Here is a 17676-nt window from a genome sequence, read left to right on the forward strand (position 1 = left end):
CCTCCTCTCCACAAAGCTGGTGTCTAAACAGTGATGTGGGGAATCTGGCCACTGCAAAAATTCATTTCTGTTAAGAACTATCAGCAACCCCTGCTACAAGATGATTTGTCTCTCCTCCTCCATCCAAATCTCACATGAATTGATGGAACTTAAATTGTATCTAGTTAGTGGAAGGCTGTCTGGGAAATAAAATTTTCAACCCTCTAGCCCTCATAATAGAAGGAGGAATGCCAAGTGCTAATTGACGATATCTGGGACTGAAGACATATATACGCATTTGGAAATACCATATGTATATATGTTATGTGGTTTAGCATGTCCCAAAGAATATTTTATGGAAGATTCATTCGGCAGGTATCAATCAGGAAGAAATGGGATTCATGATGAAAAGGGTCTAGGGATCCTTGCATGCCCATCTTTTGGAGAGTCGTGGGGCATATTAGCATATTAAAGATCTTGAGAAGGCCTACAGCAGAGAAGTCCTCTTTTCCTGTCTGGAGGGCACACAATATACTATAACAGTGGTTGTCTCTGGGAAGTGGAAATAGGGCATCAATGACCGTTACTTGCCACTTTCTACCCTTCTAAACCAACAGAATTTGATACAATGGTGAGAAATTTTCATCTTTTATAAAAATAAGGTTTGTTTTCCTTCTAAGGTTCAAATAAAAATTTTAGGTGTAAAAGCTGTGGGTGTGAGCCCCATGGATGAAGGAGCCCGTGTGCTTTTTACACCAGAGGAACAATATGAGTGTTTTCAAAGTGAGATCTTTGGACTCCCTGTATCAGAATCCCCTGGGGGAAGAGTGGCTTATTAAAATCAAGATTCTGGGTCCCTCTTGAGATGTACTGTCAGAATTCTTGAGAGGGGGACCTGATTATTTGCATTTTTTAAATGGAGGCCCATAATTTTTTTCTTTCTTTTTCATTGTGGTAAAATAGACGTAACAATTTGCCATTTTTACCAGTTAAGTCCACAATTCAGTGGCATTAATTATATTCACAGTGTTGTGCAACTGTCACCACTATCTTGTTTCCAAAACTTTTGCATCACTCCAAGCAGAAACTCTGAAATCATTAAGCAATAGCTCCCATTCCTCCCTTCCCCCAGCCCCCAGTAACCTCTAATCTACTTTCTGTCTCTATTAATTTGCCTGTTAGAGATATTTCATATAAGTGGAATCATACAATATCTGTCCTTTTGTGTTTATTTCATTTTTTGTGTTTATTATGCTTATTTCACTTAGCATAATGTTTTCAAGATTTGTCTATGTCATAGCATGTATCAGAATTATGCCTTTTTTAAAAAAATGGCTGAATAATATTCCATTGTATGTATATACAGCATTTTATTTATCCATTCCTCTGCTAATGGACACTTTGTGCTGTTTCTGCCATTTGGCGATTGTGAATAGTGCTGCAATGAACATTGGTGTACAAGTATCTATCTGAATCTGTTTTCAGTGCTTTTGGAGGTATACCCAGGAGCAGAATTGCTGGGTCATATGGTAATTTTACATTTACATTTTTGAGGAACCACCATACTGTTTTCCACAGTAGCTGCACCATTTTACATTCCCACCAATAACGCACAAGTGTTCCAATTTCTCCATATCCTCACCAACACTTGTTATTTTCTGGGGTTTTTGAAATTTTTTTATAGCCATCCTAACAGGTTTGAAGTGGGATCTCACTGTGGTTTTGATTTGCACTTCTGTAATGACCAATGATGTTGAGCATCTTTTCATGTGCTTGTTGGCTATTTGTATATCTTTGTAGAAATGTCTATTCAAGTCCTTTGCCTATTTTTGAATTGGGTTGTTTTTTGTTGTTGAATCGTAGGAGTTCTTTACATATTCTGGATATTAAACTTACCAGATACATGATATGCAAACATTTTCTCCCATTCCATAGGTTGTCTTTTCACTTTCTTCATAATGTCCTTTGATGCACAAAAGTTTTTAATTTTGGTGAAGTTCAATTTATTTATTATTTAGTGCTCATACTTGTGTCATATATAAGAATTCATTGCCAAATCCAAGGCCATGAAGATGTATCCTTGTGTTTTCTTCTAAGAATTGTATGGTTTTGGCTCTTATATTTAGGTCATTGATACATTTTGAGTTCATTTGTACATATGGTGTGGGGTGGGGGTCCAAATTCATTCTTTTGCCTGTGGAAATCCATTCGTCCTAGCACCATCTGTTGAAGAGACTATTCTTTTCTGCATTGAATGGATGAGGCACCCTTGTTAAAAATCAGTTTGCCATAGATGCATGGGTTTATTTCTGGACTCTTAATGTTATTTCACTGGTCTACTCATCTACTCTTATGCCAGTACCAGACTGTTTAGATTACTGTAGCTTTGTAGTAAGTTTTGAAATCGGGAAATTGAGTGCTCCAGCTTGTTCTTTTTCAAGATTGTTTTGGCTATCCAGGCCTCTTGAGATTTCATATGAATTTCAGGATCAGCCTTTCTATTTCTGAAAAAAAAGCTGTTAGAATTTTGATAGTAATTGCATTGAATCTGTAGATCACTTTGGATAGCGTTGGCATGTTAATACTAAGATGTCTCATCCATGAACATGGGATTTCTTTCCATTTATCTAGGTCTTTAATTTCTTTCCACAATGTTTTGTAGTTTTCAGTGTTCAAGTCTTTCTTTTAAATTTACTCCTAGGTATTTTATTCTGTTAGATGTTATTGCAAATGGAATTGCTTTCTTAATTTCCTTTTTAAATTGTTCATTGCTGGGGTATAGAAACAACTGAGTTTTGTATGCTGTTCTTGTACTCCCACAACTTTGCTGAATTTGTTAACTAGCTTTAGTAGCTTTTATTTTTGAGATTTTCTATATATGGGATATGTTATCTGAGAATAGAGATAGTCTTACTTTTCTTTCCAACACGGATGCCTTTTGTTTCTTTTTCTTGTCTATCGCTCTGGCCCTAACTTCCAGTACAATGATGAATAGCAGTGGTAAAAGCAGGCATCCTTGTCTTGTTCATGATCTTAGGGGGAAATTTTAATCTTAGCTTTTAATCTTTCACCACTGAGTATGATGTTAACTGTGGGTTTTTCATAAATACCCTTTATCGTGTTGAGGAAGTTCCCTTCCATGCATAGTTTTCTGAGTGTTGTGTTTTTTTTTTTTTTTTTTTTTGAGGAAGATTAGCCCTGAGCTAACATCTGCTGCCAATCCTTCTCTTTTTGCTGAGGAAGGATGGCCCTGAGCTAACATCCGTGCCCATCTTCCTCTACTTTCTATGTGGGACGCCTGCCACAGCATGGCTTGCCAAGCAGTGCCATGTCCACACCTGGGATCTGAACCTGCGAACTCCAGGTAGCCGAAGTGGAACGTGTGAACTTAACCGCTGCACCACTGGGCCAGCCCCTGAGTGTTTTTTTTTTTTTTTTTTTATCATGAAAGGTTGTTGGATTTTGTTAAATGCCTATTCTGCATCAATTGAGATGATCATGTGGAGTTCCCCCTCTTTTTTCCATTAATGTGATATATTACATCGATGGATTTTTCTTATGTTGAACTCCTGCATTCCTGAGATAAATCACACTTGGTCGTGGAGTATAATCCTTTTGATACGCCATTATATTCAGTTTGCTGGTATTTTGATGAGGATTTTTGCATCTATTGCGTAAGGGATATTGGTCTGTAATTTTCTTTTCTTCTGATGTCTTTATTTGGCTTTGGTATCAGTGTAATGCTAGCCTAATAGAATAAGTTAGAAAGTGTTCTCTCCACTTCTAGCTTTGGAAGGGTTTGAAAATAATTGGTGTTAATTCTTCTTTAAATGTTTTATAGAATTCACCAGTGAAGCAATCTGATCCTACACTTTTCTTTTTTGGGAGGTTTTTGATTACTGATTCAATGTCTTTGCTTGTTATAGGTCTGTTAAGGGTTTCTATTTCTTTGTGAATCACTTAGGTAACGTGTGTGTTTCTAGGAATTTGTCCGTTTCATTTAGGTTATCTAATTTGTTATTCTCTTATAATCCATTTTATTTCTGTAACATGAGTGATGTCACCACTTTTACTTCTGATTTTAGGTATTTGCTTCACTTCTCTTTTTCACTTCATCAACCTAGCTAAAGGTTTGTCAATTTTGTTTTTCTTTTCAAACAGCCACCTTTTGGTTCTATTGTTTCTCTCTTCTTTTTCTATTTCCTATTTTATTTGCCTTTGCTCTTTTATTTCCTTCCTTCCACTAGCTTTTGGTTTGGTTTGCTCTTTTTCTAGTTCCTCAAGGTGTAAAGTGAGGTTATTAAGATCTTTGTGTATGTTTTTTTAAAATACAGGGATTTACAGATCTAAATTTCCCTCTGAGCACTGCCATCATTTCATCCCAAAAGTTTTGTTGTGTTTTCATTTTCATTCATCTGTAAGTATTTGCTAATTTCCCTTGTGATTTCTTTTTTGACCCACTGGTTGGTTGCATATGTTGTTTAGTTTCCACGATTGTGAATTTTCCAGTTTTCCTTCTTTTATTGATTTCTAATTTCATTCTATTATGGTTAGAGAAGATACTTTGTGTAATTTCGATCTTTTACAATTTCTTGAGACTTGTTGGGTGGCTTAACATATGTTCTGTCCTGGAGAATGTTCCCTGCGCATTCCACTGTTGTTGGATAGAGCGTTCTATGTGTCTGTTAGGTATAGATGGTTTATAGTGTTGTTCCACTTCTCTATTTCTTTATTGATCTTCTGTCTAGGTATTTTATCCAGTATTTAAAGTGTTATATTGAAGTCTCCAACTGTTTGTATAACTATTTCTCCCTTCAATTCTGTCAGTTTGCTTCATATATCTTATAATAATAATGATAGTTTTAAAATAGTAATAATGACGTAATGATAATAATGCCTAACAGCTTTTGAGCATTTAAAATGTGCTCGGAACTATTCTACATGCTTCCAATATAATAATTCACTCAATCGTCACACCAACCAGTGAGGTAGAGTGCTTTCATCATCCGCATGTTACAGGTGAGGTGAGTGAGTTTGAGGAAAATAAAGCAACTTGTAGAAGACAAGAAACGTGCAGATAGGACAGGCGGTCCGCCTGAACAGCTGGAATCCGTAACCATTAATGGTCCAGGCACTTCTCACTCCTTAAATAAGGGAGAACCCTGTAATAGGAATGTGTGTGGCATAAAAAAATGGAGTACGTAAGTGTGTGTGCTTATCATTGGAGGAATATGGTTATTTTAGAGAAAAAAACACAAATGGAGTGTTTCATTCATTGTGCTTCATTCACTGGGGCCATTCAGAAGGTGAACTTTTGTTTTTTGTACCTAAACGTTAATCCTGAGAGTAATTGATATTTGCTGTTGGAAACTAGCATACTGATGCGGTAGAAAGACATGTTTGTTCTTTTGTTTATTTGGTTTAGTACAAATACTTTCGTACAAGTCCTCCTTCTAAAATGAAAATATTTTGTGATACAACAGCAGAGATTCTAACGTTATGTCTGGGCCTCAAACAGCTTCTGTATAGGGGCCGGCCCAGTGGCGCAGCGGTTAAGTTCGCATGTTCTGCTTCTGCAGCCCGGGGTTTGCCGGTTCAGGTGCCAGGTGCGGACATGGCACTGCTTGGCACGCCATGCTGTGGCAGGCGTCCCACATAGAAAGTAGAGGAAGATGGGCACGGATGTTAGCTCAGGGCCAGTCTTCCTCAGCAAAAAGAGAAGGATTGGCAGCAGATGTTAGCTCAGGGCTAATCTTCCTCAAAAAAACAAAAAAACCCAAAAATTTTTAAAAAATCATTAGAGAAGGAAAGTATGAATAAAATTGACAAGATTTGGTAAGCTAGGGAAGCTACAATTTTCTTGATTATCTGTGTAGATCCTGTAATTGTCTCTCACAGATTTCTTTTTTTTTTTTAAGATTTTATTTTTCCTTTTTCTCCTAAAGCCCCCGGGTACAGAGTTGTGTCTTTTTAGTTGTAGGTCCTTCTAGTTGTGCTATATGGGACGCCGTCTCAGCATGGCTTGATGAGCCGTGCCATGTCCGCGCTCAGGATCCGAACTGGCAAAACCCTGGGCCACCAAAGCAGAGCGCATGAATTTAACCACTGGGCCATGGGGCCGGCCCCTACAGTTTTCTAGTTTTAATGAGAAGCTTTTCTTTCATACTTCCTTAGAAAAGTTACTTCCAATTGAATATGTCAAGAGAAAAACAGCACAAAAATCTTGCTCAGAAATCTGAAATTCCATTTTCTTCCCCATAGTTTATTTATTGGTCTATGAACCATATAAACAGCAAAACTCTTGGGCTGATATTATAATAAATTTTGCTTAAATTTTGAGGAAAAATGAATAACAAAAATCTCACATGAAAAGTAAATCATATTAATAGATTATATGTTGGGGGGATGGATTATAACGCAGATTCTACCTAAATAAATGAAGGGCAATTCTAAATTACAAAATAAAAATGGAATAAAGGCAGCTTGAAAAGAAAATTAATTAAAAATTTTAAAAATTCAAAAATAAAAATGTAAATAAATAAATTAAAAACAATTTTAAAGTACTGCCATAGCAATTCATTCCTCAGAAAGCTGTGTGTAAATGGCAAGATTTCATCTTTTTGTAACTGATTAATATCCCATTGTGTACATATATCACATCTTTATCCATTCATCCATCGACGGGCCCTTAGGTTGCTTCCAAGTCCTGGCCATTGTGAGTAATGCTGCAATGAACAGAGGGGTGCATATCTTTTCAAAGTAGCATTTTCATGTTCTTTGAACAAATATACAGAAGTAGAATAGCTGGATCATATGGTATTTCTATTTTTAATTTTTTGAGGAATCTCCATACTGTTTTCCATAGTGGCTGCACCAGTTTGCATTCCCACCTGCTGTGCACCAGGGTTCCTTTCTCTCCACATCCTCTCCAACGCTTGTTACTTCTTATCTTTAACAATAGCCATTCTGGGTGTAAGGTGCTCTCTCATTGCGGTTTTGGTTTGCATTTCCCTAATAATTAGTGGTGTTGAAACATCTTTTCATGTGTCTGTTGGCCATGTGTATATCTTCTTTGGAAAAATGTCTGTTCAGATCCTCTGCCCATTTTTTTGACCGGGTTGTTTTTTGTTGTTGTTGTTAAGTTCTATGAGTTCTTTATATATTTTGGATATTAACCCCTTATCAGATATATGATTTGCAAATCTCTTCTCTTGTTAGGTTGACTTTTCGTTTTGTTGCTGGTTTCCTTTGCTGTGCAGAAGCTTTTTAGTTTGATGCAGTCCTATTTGTTTGTTAGTGGTTACCAGAGGGGAAGGGGGGTAGGGGTAGGGCAAAAGGGGTAAAGGGGCACACGTGTACAGTGACGGATGGCAACTAGACTATTGGTAGTGAACATGATACAGTGTGTACAGAAGCCGAAATACAATGATGTCCACCTGAAATCTATATGATGTTATAAACCAACGTGACTTCAGTAAAAAAAAAAAAAAGATCATAAAAAAAATTGAACTCTACACTTAAGATTGTTGCATTTCAATGTAGGCAAATTTTATTCCCTCAAAAAAAAAAAATTGAATAAAGAAAAAAAAAGCTAGGTGCTATGTAGACTTGAAAGCCAAAAATCAAAACGATCATTGCACAGTTAAGATGCAGCATCAGGTGCTTTTACGTCGGTGAAGGAAAGTTACCAGATACTTAAGTTTACTAACAGAGACATTTGAGCAATTCCGCAGTCCTCGCGAAGTCAGTTCCAACAACAACAACAACAACAACAACTCAACTCTACTCCCCCGCTCACCACAGCAAAGCATCTGACGGAGGAGACTGATGACCAGTCCTAAATGGGAGATCTAGTTAGTGGTAAAGTCATTTCAGGAAGCTTCAAATCCCGGCTTTCTGACACAGGACGTTTCTGTAGGGAATCTTGTTCTCTCAAAGCACTGGAATTGAGAGGTGTGTCTGTTCCAGAATGGACTTTCATTTTATGCTTTTCATTTTTAATAGCTTTGTAACAATTTTCTACATAAGTGGCCTTTCTCAATGAGATCAAACGTTTTTGTTGAGCTAAAGTTTTCCCACAGAAAACCGCTGTGTGGCTTTCCCTTGTATGTTCCGAGCACGCCTGATAGGAGACCTAGAGACAGCAAATGGCTTCTCGCGTGTTTGACACACGCAAGGCCTTCCTCTGGTACGCCTGTGAATGTGACAGGTCAGTGTGCTGGCCTGGGCGAATCTTCGTCTGCTCCTGTCATAGGCATAGCAGCTTCTCTCCACTGTGGATCCTTCCGTGAATCTTCAGTTTACTAGAAACTGTAAATTGTAAATCACATACATCACGTTTATAGGGTTTTTCCTCACCACAACGCATGCAGCTATGGATGAGGAGCTGGCATTTGTGAGCAAAGCCTCTGTCACCAAGTTCACATTTGTACGGCTTCTCGCCTGAATGACTTCTCTGAATTTTCAGCTGGTTACACTGGGTATCTTTCCATATATGTGGCAGGCCTAGTGTGTGACTCCTTTATGTGTACTCACATACCTTCTCAAGGTGCTGGCTTCTAAAAACCCTTTTCCATGCGCGTCACACATCAGCTTGGCCTTGAAGTACCTCTCCTCCAGCTCTTCCCTGCAGCTCTGCAGCTGTAAGGATTCTTGACTCCGGCCACATCAGACGCAGCGTGTTCTCTCAGTGGATAGCTGAGCTGTGATTTTCCACATTTCGCTTTCACTGTTGGAATTTGCACAAAGACATCTTGTGCTGGAAATGTATTTCGTCAACTCAAGATCTGAATTATCATTTCTTTGAGCAACTTGTTCTGAGACAGGTGTGGACAATTTATTTGGATCTAGAAATAATTCAACAGACGCCTTCTCTAAAACGTCGCTGACATACTGCACTCTTTTATTCTGCCCTGTTTTCTGGGAATTGAAAGGCTTCTCTTTAGTTTGAGATAATGCCTTTGCTACAGCCCCTTATTGAGGATTTGCCTGAACCAAATCTGACTTTATTTTTAATTCTAGTTTTCAATCGAGTTATTTAGGAGAGTTTTTAAGTTTTCTTCCAGGTGGCTTGATTTGTTTCAGTAATTTTTAGATTTAATGTCTTACAATCAGAAAAATATGGCCTGTAGAATTGTTCTACAAATTGAGGTTTTCTTGATTTGTTTTTTTCTTTGTTTGCAAATGTTTGGTGGACTTGTGAAAGAATATTGAGTTCATGTGAGATACAAAATTTCATTATGGAGATTTAACCGAGGTGATTATAATATTCACTATTATGATGTCTGTTTTGCATGTCACAATCAGAGTTGTGTTCGAGTTGTACAGAAAGATTTAGGAGAATTCTGATGGCAGCTTTGCTTATAGTTTATCTTTGTAGGTACTATTTTTTAAACCCTCCCCCTCCAATGTTTCTTTTTTCTTTATTTGTTGCTTCTCCCCTGTCTGCTGTGTTCCTTCCTTCTGGTATTCCTTGTTGCATTTTCTGGATCTAGAATTCACTCTTTTTACGTGTTAGCTCTTCACCTCTTTATGCCTTTCCTCTGAATTCTAGAATAATTTCTCTTATGGGCTCAGTTTTCTGCAGTTTCACTACCTGTGTAGTTTAGAATTTCCTAAAAGGTAGTTTTCATTTGAAAGCAACCGTTTCTGATCTGACTGATCCTTTTTGAGAGATAGAACATTGCTGTAAATTTTGTTTGGAATTAAAATGAGAAATTAAAGTTTTCTCTTTTGCGCCGATTCTGTAGAATGAGGTCCTTTCAGAATGCTAAATCTTTCCATACATTCACTGATTTTTAAGGGATTTTTTAAAAAGATTATGTGGGTCACACCGCTCAAATCTTTTAATCCTTAATGAAAAAGAAAGCATAGTTTTCTACTTTTTTCCTGTAGCTTTATTTTTCTCGGTTAGAAATTACTTGATTACAGAGTAGAGAGGAAAGACAGGGAAGTTCACTGCTTTGCTAAGCGTTTGTTTTTAGCCAGTCAACAAGCGAGCACCAGGGGGCGCTGCTTTAGGTATTTATCGTGGGCTTGAAAACTGCTCCCTGGAAACTCGACAGGACAAACAACTTAGTTTCTTCAACAATTAAGTGTCAAGAAAAAAAGGTTGGAGGCAAAAGTTATAAAGGAATCTTAAAAAACACATCAACCAATCACAATAGAATCAATCTTGTCTGACTCCCAATTCCAATGAACTATTTTTTTTTAAGCTACTCATTGTATTTATGGGAAAACATCGTTTGAACACTGACTGGATATTTGATAACATTAGGCAATTATTTATTTTTAGGGGTGATGGTATTATTCCTGTTTTTCAAAAGAATCCTTATCTTTTAAATACACATGCTGAAAAAAACATGGATGAAATGAAATGAAGTCTTGAATTTGTTTCCGAATGATGAGCGGGGGGGGGGGGCAATACTTGGAGATGGATACAGGTTTGGCCCTGAATTGATGGCTGTTGAGGAGGAAGATGCTACAAGAGGATTCATTGTACCTTTGCCTACTAACTCTCCATAAGAAGACATTTTACCAAAAAGAAAAAACAAATTGCTCCCTGGAACCCAAAGCTAAGCCAAGTTTTTTCCTCCATGTTCTTTGTGGCAGCTTGCAGTTACGCCTCTTATCTACGTGGCCAACCACTCCCCTTAAGTGCCTTCCTTATTTATTGAACCGTGGCGCAAGAGACAGACAGTGAATGTGGCCGCCTCTTGTGCTTCCTGGCCAGCACGCAGATTCTTCCATCTGCCTGCTGCTCAGTTTGGGGTCTTCGTGGGCTCTGCTGGGGAGTCCCATGGACCTGCTTTGCAGGTTGACCTTCACTGGCAGCTGGAATTGTGGGCTGGCTGACGCTGTTTGCTACAGCCCGCGATACGTCCCCATCTGCACATTTCCTACTCCGAGAACACCCTTTCCTGTTCTCCAACTCTTAAAAATGTTTTCAGTAATTACTTCAGTGGAATTTGGGAAGAGAAACTCAAACTGTAATCTTGAAATAGGAGTCCCCCACCATGTGTGACCATTTGGTTCACTGTCAAAGTGTATAGGGAATGCAAGCTATTTCAATCTAACCCAATTTTCTCCTCCCCTCAACCCCAAATGCCTTTCAAATGATTATCTTTTTTTGAATCATGTACACCCAAAACAGACTATTCTTAGTGATTTAAAAGAAATCAGAATTGGGAGACGGGATTTAGAAATGGTTATAAATATTCGCACTTCTTCATCCAGGGAGTACAACTACCTTCAAACAGCCTCAGTCCCCAAGAGAATAAATGTACAAATAAGTCAAAAGGAAGCAAAGTAACACAGAATATAGTAACTAGCATTTTCTTCCCAACCACAATGCAAAACTCCAGGACTCTGGGCTCCATCACCTGACTTTTCCCACACTATGGATTTCTTAGCACCGGAATGTCATGAAAGCATGTACAGGAGCACACCCACCACCGTTCGAAGAGGGGGACAAGCGAGATGATTGGAGCGCTCTGAGAATCTGAAACTGGCAAGCCAAAGTCTCACCCGCATATACTCTACTAAAACCTCTGAAGCCTCCATCATGAAACATCACCTGGGAATGACCTAGGAAAAGGCCGAGGCCAAAGTCAGGAAGTCTTTGGAGGAATGCAGGCAGGAGACAAACACTGGGTGTCCCACACTTACCAGTGCCCCGCACTTCTGTGTGGAACACAGCGCTGGTCAATACTTACAGAGAAATCATTTTCTGAACAGCGGAACTGCAGATAGACACTGTAATTCTCACGGTGCCTCTCTAGCAAAATGAGCACCATAAGGAATCACTATTGTAACCAAACAGATTTGAAGTAATTTTCTAGTTCAAAATGAATCAGTTGTTTAAAAGGGACAACCCAGGATGTGGGAAATGACAAGGGGAGGAGGGGAGTAAGAAAAATACTTCACAGACTATTTTTCAAGTTATCTTTGATGCTCTTCCTGTGCATTACTTTACTGTCAAAGGTGGTGGAGGGTCACCAAATAATTGATGAGGGAAAGCTTCCTTACGATTTCCCATAGAGAGAGGTAGAGAGGAAGGGAAACTATATTTACAGATTCAAGATGTAAGAGACATAACAATCAATTTCAAGCATTCCAGTTGGACCCTAATTTTAGATTTTTTTTTTTTAAAGTTTCAGATTCCTTGGTAAATTTAACACTAAATATTGGTATTAAATTATCTTGTAAGGTGTCATATGGTGCTTATGTTAAAAAAGTTTATAGATGAATTGCTATGATGTCTGGGATTTGTTTCAAAATAATCAGGGAGTGGATGAGAATATGGATGTGGTAAGATTGCTTATACATGGATAATTTTGGAAGCTGGGTAATGAGACAGCGGGGGAGCATTTTTAATTCTTCTGTACTTGTGTATGTTTGCAGACTTTCATATGCAGTCATGCATCGCTTAGTGATGGGGATGTGTTCTGAGAAATGTGTCATCAGGCAACTCTGCTGTTGTGCGAACATCATAGAGTGTACTGACACAAACCTAGATGGAATAGCCTACTACACACCTGGGCCACATGGTACTAACCTCACGGGACCACCATCCTCTGAGGTCCGTGGCTGACTGAAGCGTCCTTGGGCGGTACACGACTGTACTAACAAAATGCAGTGGAAATGATTTTGACTTTGCTTAATCACTGAAAAGCCTATGACTATAATTCACCTGTGGTGATTTCAGCGCAGAAGTTGGGAAGGTTGGCTACAGACCAAGATGAGGGTCAGGACCTCTGCGATTGTCTCTGAAAAACTAGCTACAAATGATATAAAGATAAAAAAGAAAATTACTCATTCTTTTGTAAGTAACATACTGAAGTGGAATGAAAAATCTAAGTTCCTAACATATTCCACCTTTATATAAAATTTGTTTAAATATACTTTTGCCCAATTTTTGAATTAACATACACTAAATATCCCAAATCTAACATTACTACACGTTCTAAGAGAGGAGCAGAAAGATTAGGTTTCTGAGACAGCATATTTCAGTCCAGAAATATGAATGTTGGAACTAGGGCTGGTTTGATACTATAAATCATCTCTAACTACACAGAAAAGATGCAGAATGTAGTGTTTGCTTTTAGTTTATTAATTTATTTTGCAGGAATCTGACTTTCCGAATATGTACTGTTTGGAGGTACGATGCATGCATAGCCTTTAAAATGCTTTGTACAATTTCACCTCAAAATAATTTGATTCACAGCATACACAGAAATCTGAAAGAGACTGGTATTTACAAGATTTAATAAGTTCTTGCTGTTTTAATGAAGAAACTGATCAATTCTTTTACAGTAGAGAAACATGGACATTGGGTGTCATTATAAATAAGAATCAGAATTGTTCAGTCTCAAAGCAATATTTCATGGCTTTAGAAACTAAAATTCAGTCATCATTCTATTAATCTCTGAATGCCCAAGCCATGCAAAATCTACTCGTATTAAATATTTGGGGATGCAAATAATACAGAAAAAAAAATGCATGTCTGGTGAATGTGAAAACGTCATCAGAATTAACTTTTACAATAAGAAAATACTGTTAATTCTTTCAAACAGATACAGTAGTGGTGCAACACAGACAGTGCCCAATTTATTCTGATTTTTTAAAGTAATATTTCAATTGTCATTTTTCTTTCTCTACAGATATACAGACACACTGTAACATGGACTCATTCAAAGTCTGAACAATAATTACAATATTAAAATAAATCAACTTTAACTATAAAGGGACATCGTCACATTCCAGGATACATCATTTTTTATGCCTTATATTCTTGCTTTTGTTTATATACTGTCAAAGACATTACAATTACCTTTCAAAATACGATATAAAATTGAGTTTCCACAGAAAGTTGGATATGAACCCTAGATAACTGGGAAAAGCAATGACAAGATATAAGGAAACATTTATTTCTTTTAATAATTAAAAAGTACTAAATTGAGACCAGCTCCTTAAAAATTATTAAACTGCTCGTCACACTTCCCATTTCTTTCAGGGAAATAAACAAACAAATTAACAACACTTTCCCCACCATCATTAAATCTGCTCTAAAACTACCCTTTTTTTTTTTTTTTTAACAATGCATTTCTTTTGTTTCTTTAAAACCCCCTGCCTCCACACTCTCCCAAACAAGGTCACTATCAATTCGAAACATTTTACAATGTTCAGAAAGTTTCTGGCTCCTCTATTAGCACTTTAAACATTTAAGACCTACTCCAAAATTTAAGGGGCAATGTACTTTAACAAAACGGCAAATGTGCTTTCTAAAAACCCAGTTTCCAAAACAGCGAAATGACGTAAAATGTAGAGTCAGGTCTATGTGTTACCAGATACATCAAACTAGTCGTATTTGAAGAAAACAACTTTTTACTCGAAACAAGATGTACAACAACTGATCCAAAGAGCACAGGCGTCTTGGCAGGCGGGCGCCAGCCGCTGCATGTCCTACCACTGAAACGCCGATGGCCTGTCACAGCAGGCTGACCGCGAGATCCTGCTGAAAAGGCACCTTGAAAGGTGACTGAATTCTTATTCAAACTGGTCACAGGCAAGTAGTAGTCTATATATGGGACACAGTTAAATATACCAAATTTATCACTGTCAAATAAGTTTGCTTATTTTAAAAACTGAACATAGCCTATGTTGGCGTATGAAACTTGTGCACAACCAGAAATGAACACATAACAAAACTTCCTTAAAATCAGTCTCTGATGTCTCATATCCCACCCTCTACACCTTTCAAACAGACTGGTTTCTCATTTTCCTGGCAGGTGAAAACAATGATTTACTAGATATATCACCAAAGGACTGGAACCATGCATCTACTGTATGATAACAGCTCAGTAACCTGGACGGATGGTCATGCAATAGTTTTAAAGTCATCTACATGGTTTTAATAAAGCATCAGGTTGTTTTCATACATGCTACTTTCATTCTCAACTGACAACTGCCAAGTTAATTGCTGCCACTTCAGCATATCACTAAGAATACTGGTAAACCTTTAGCTAGAACACCAAGCAGTATATATATTATTCCCCTAAATGGTTACTTACTACCAGTAGGGTTGACCATCACTAAAGAGATATGAAACCATACAAAGGCACAGGCACTGGCATATGAAAGAACAGCGGGACTGACAGCTGTTAGGGGAGACTGACAGGCACCAGTGTTACAAAAGCTGTTAAAGAATGCTGTTTTCAGGTTAATGCTTTTAAGCCCATCTGCTTTCTCACCATGATTTTCACAGTTTTGCCACAGTTGTTGTAGGAGAGATGTTTTATCAGTGTAATTACATAGCCACGTTTACTGTGAGACAAGTGGATATTTTTTAGAGAATTTTCCACATAGGAAAAAACGTCTTCAAAGTTGTAGTTAGAGTGTGAAATTATAATTTTGATGGAAAACTGATGAGTTATTATGCCTTTGGTTTCATTTTGCTATTAAGTGCAGCTTGTTTTTCCAGGTCTGCCAGAGATGACTGCTAAATTAGAACACAAGGACAGCTTTAAGAGTGCGTGTGTGCACACTGGGGGCACCTGGTGTGGGAGAGTGGCTATTCCTAAGGTTCTATCAGGTGAAATCTTTTAGGATTAGAAAATATACCAATTTTGTTGCTGTCTGTATTCACCCAAATAAGGGCAAGATTCCAAAATCCAATTCTGAGCTAAGAAGGAAATTCAATCATGGTAGAGACCTTAATTAAATGTCTTATTGATAATTTTCCAGTGGTGCACCCATTGAGTCATATGATTTTATATCTCTTCAGTTATTCACACCCTAAAGTTCTGGTTTCATAAATAAGGAGTGCTTTATTATCACCTGAACTACCTGAATGAACTCAATATTATCTCTGAATACAGTTTGTTAAGTTTTTTCAAAGTCCTTTGTCATCACCTTTCTTTTAATCATATTTCTTGACTAGCCTTCTCTTCCTCCCCAAATAATGCAGTGTGCAACTTTTATGATATTGGCCAAGTGCAATTTCCCTCACGCTGGTTTATTAACATACATGCAAATAAATCTTTATTGAACAGATAACATTTTTCTTTCAGCTAAGTTAGGATTATGGCACAAAGTATTATCTGTGCTGTAAACATCATGAATTTATCACAAATTGGAAAGAGGGAAAAAAAAGGCCCTATGGACTGCAAATATTTCTTATAGAACCACAGCTGAGATCAAGATTTCCAAATGGATTTTGGAATAGATTTATATTTGGCATACATTCACTGTGCTATTGGCAAAGCGCAGTTTTACGAGAAGGTCCTTCATAAAATCATACTTTGTAAGGACTTGTTTGTTATTTTTAAAACCAATGGCCTAATAAAAGCATGCAGTAACTTAAAAAATCTATCTATTATGTGGTGTAATTAGGTCTTAGTTACCAGTGTTGATACAGCTTGATGAATCATTGTACAAGCAAAAGGGATCTTATCACCTCTGATTGTACTCTCAAACAAAGGGCACCATATGCCTAATTCCTGACTGCTACAAATCACATTGTAAAACATCTTGTTTGTGTGTTTGAGATTACCCCCGAAAAAAGCAGCAATTACAGATAGCCTTATAATTTTGCCCAAAAAAACCCTACCCCCATCCTGGGTGCTTTTTCCTGTCCTCCTCTTCAGCAGGAAGCAACGGGAAGAAGCACGGGGAGCCTTGGCTTTCCAGAGAGCTGTGACCAGGTAAGTCTGCTCTGGGAATTCACAGTTTGTCTGCATCAACTGTAACATGCCACACTGTGATTCAGAGTTCTAGTTTATAAAATAAGGGTCGCTCAGCAGTAACTTTAACAATTGGGATTCCACAGAAGAGCTCTAGGCTTCTCTGTGTACGTTCTTTCAGGAGTGACTCCTTTCCCAGTTTCAAGTACCCTTTTCTATCTCTCACTCTGCAGTGAGTTAAGAAAGGGAAAAAAACCCTCCCCATTTCTCCTGTAGTGAGCACAAGCAGCTACAGTGTTCCTCCTCCCCCCACCACGGAAGCTGAAATGAAAAGGCTGAACAGATTCCCGGGGTTTTCTTTTCTTCTAATGGGTGCTCAAAGCTTCACTCTCAACCTGGTGCAGACTCTTCTGAATTCAAGTGTACCGTGGCATCTCACACTGCTCACAGCGATTTAGTGCTGGGTGGTTCAGAAAGGTGCAACTGTCACAATTCCATGGGGCCCCTTCATAGTCTTCATCTCGGGGTTGTGTTCGAGGACTCTGTTTGGAGCCAGTTAGATGCTCTGAGGGAAGTTAGGATTAAAAGAGAGAGAGAGAAAATAGACTGAATTTCTTCCAAGTATAATCCAAACTGAAATGAAAAACTATCCAAAAAAAGCCCCGGAGGTCGTTTCCTGCCTTACCTAATGTGAAAGCCAATGAGTACACACAGCTACTCGAAATGCAGAACCAAACAGGAAGTTCATGATATGTATTCTACTTTGTTCTGAACAATTTTCTTTTTCGCTCTAAGAAGATAGATACAAGTCTAGCATAGATTACTTTCCTAGTTCAGTATCCGTAGATAGTGGATAGTTATGCTACATTCCAGCCAAACGAAAAAAATGAGAAACGTTACATTCTGCCTGGGTCGTCCTTGACAACTTCAGCCTGCCGCGTCTTCCCTGCATAGTACTAGCTGTACGATATTAAATGTGGGCCTTCTCCCAGGAGATCTTCAGCTCCACAATATG

The 17676-nt window shown here is 38.0% G+C and overlaps 1 protein-coding gene and 1 pseudogene across 15 annotated transcripts in view; both read right to left on the reverse strand.

The window, feature by feature from the left end:
• Positions 1-7925: 7925 nt before the first annotated feature.
• On the reverse strand, positions 7926-16730 carry LOC106781338 (myoneurin pseudogene; annotated as a pseudogene).
• The window catches only part of TAB3 (TGF-beta activated kinase 1 (MAP3K7) binding protein 3), a 68539-nt gene continuing 63932 nt past the window's right edge, over positions 13070-17676 (reverse strand). For 7 of the 15 annotated variants that reach the window (XM_070257246.1, XM_070257249.1, XM_005614055.4 and 4 more), the window contains one exon: positions 13070-17226. In XM_070257246.1, coding sequence (XP_070113347.1) covers positions 17078-17226 — 149 coding nt within the window. In that variant the 3' untranslated portion in view covers positions 13070-17077. The remainder of the gene's footprint in view (positions 17227-17676) is intronic. The other 8 variants (XM_070257243.1, XM_070257245.1, XM_001488600.7 and 5 more) reach the window with 2 other exon arrangements.

Source organism: Equus caballus, chromosome X (genome assembly GCF_041296265.1).
Source record: "Equus caballus isolate H_3958 breed thoroughbred chromosome X, TB-T2T, whole genome shotgun sequence".
Classification (NCBI taxonomy): Eukaryota; Metazoa; Chordata; class Mammalia; order Perissodactyla; family Equidae; genus Equus; species Equus caballus.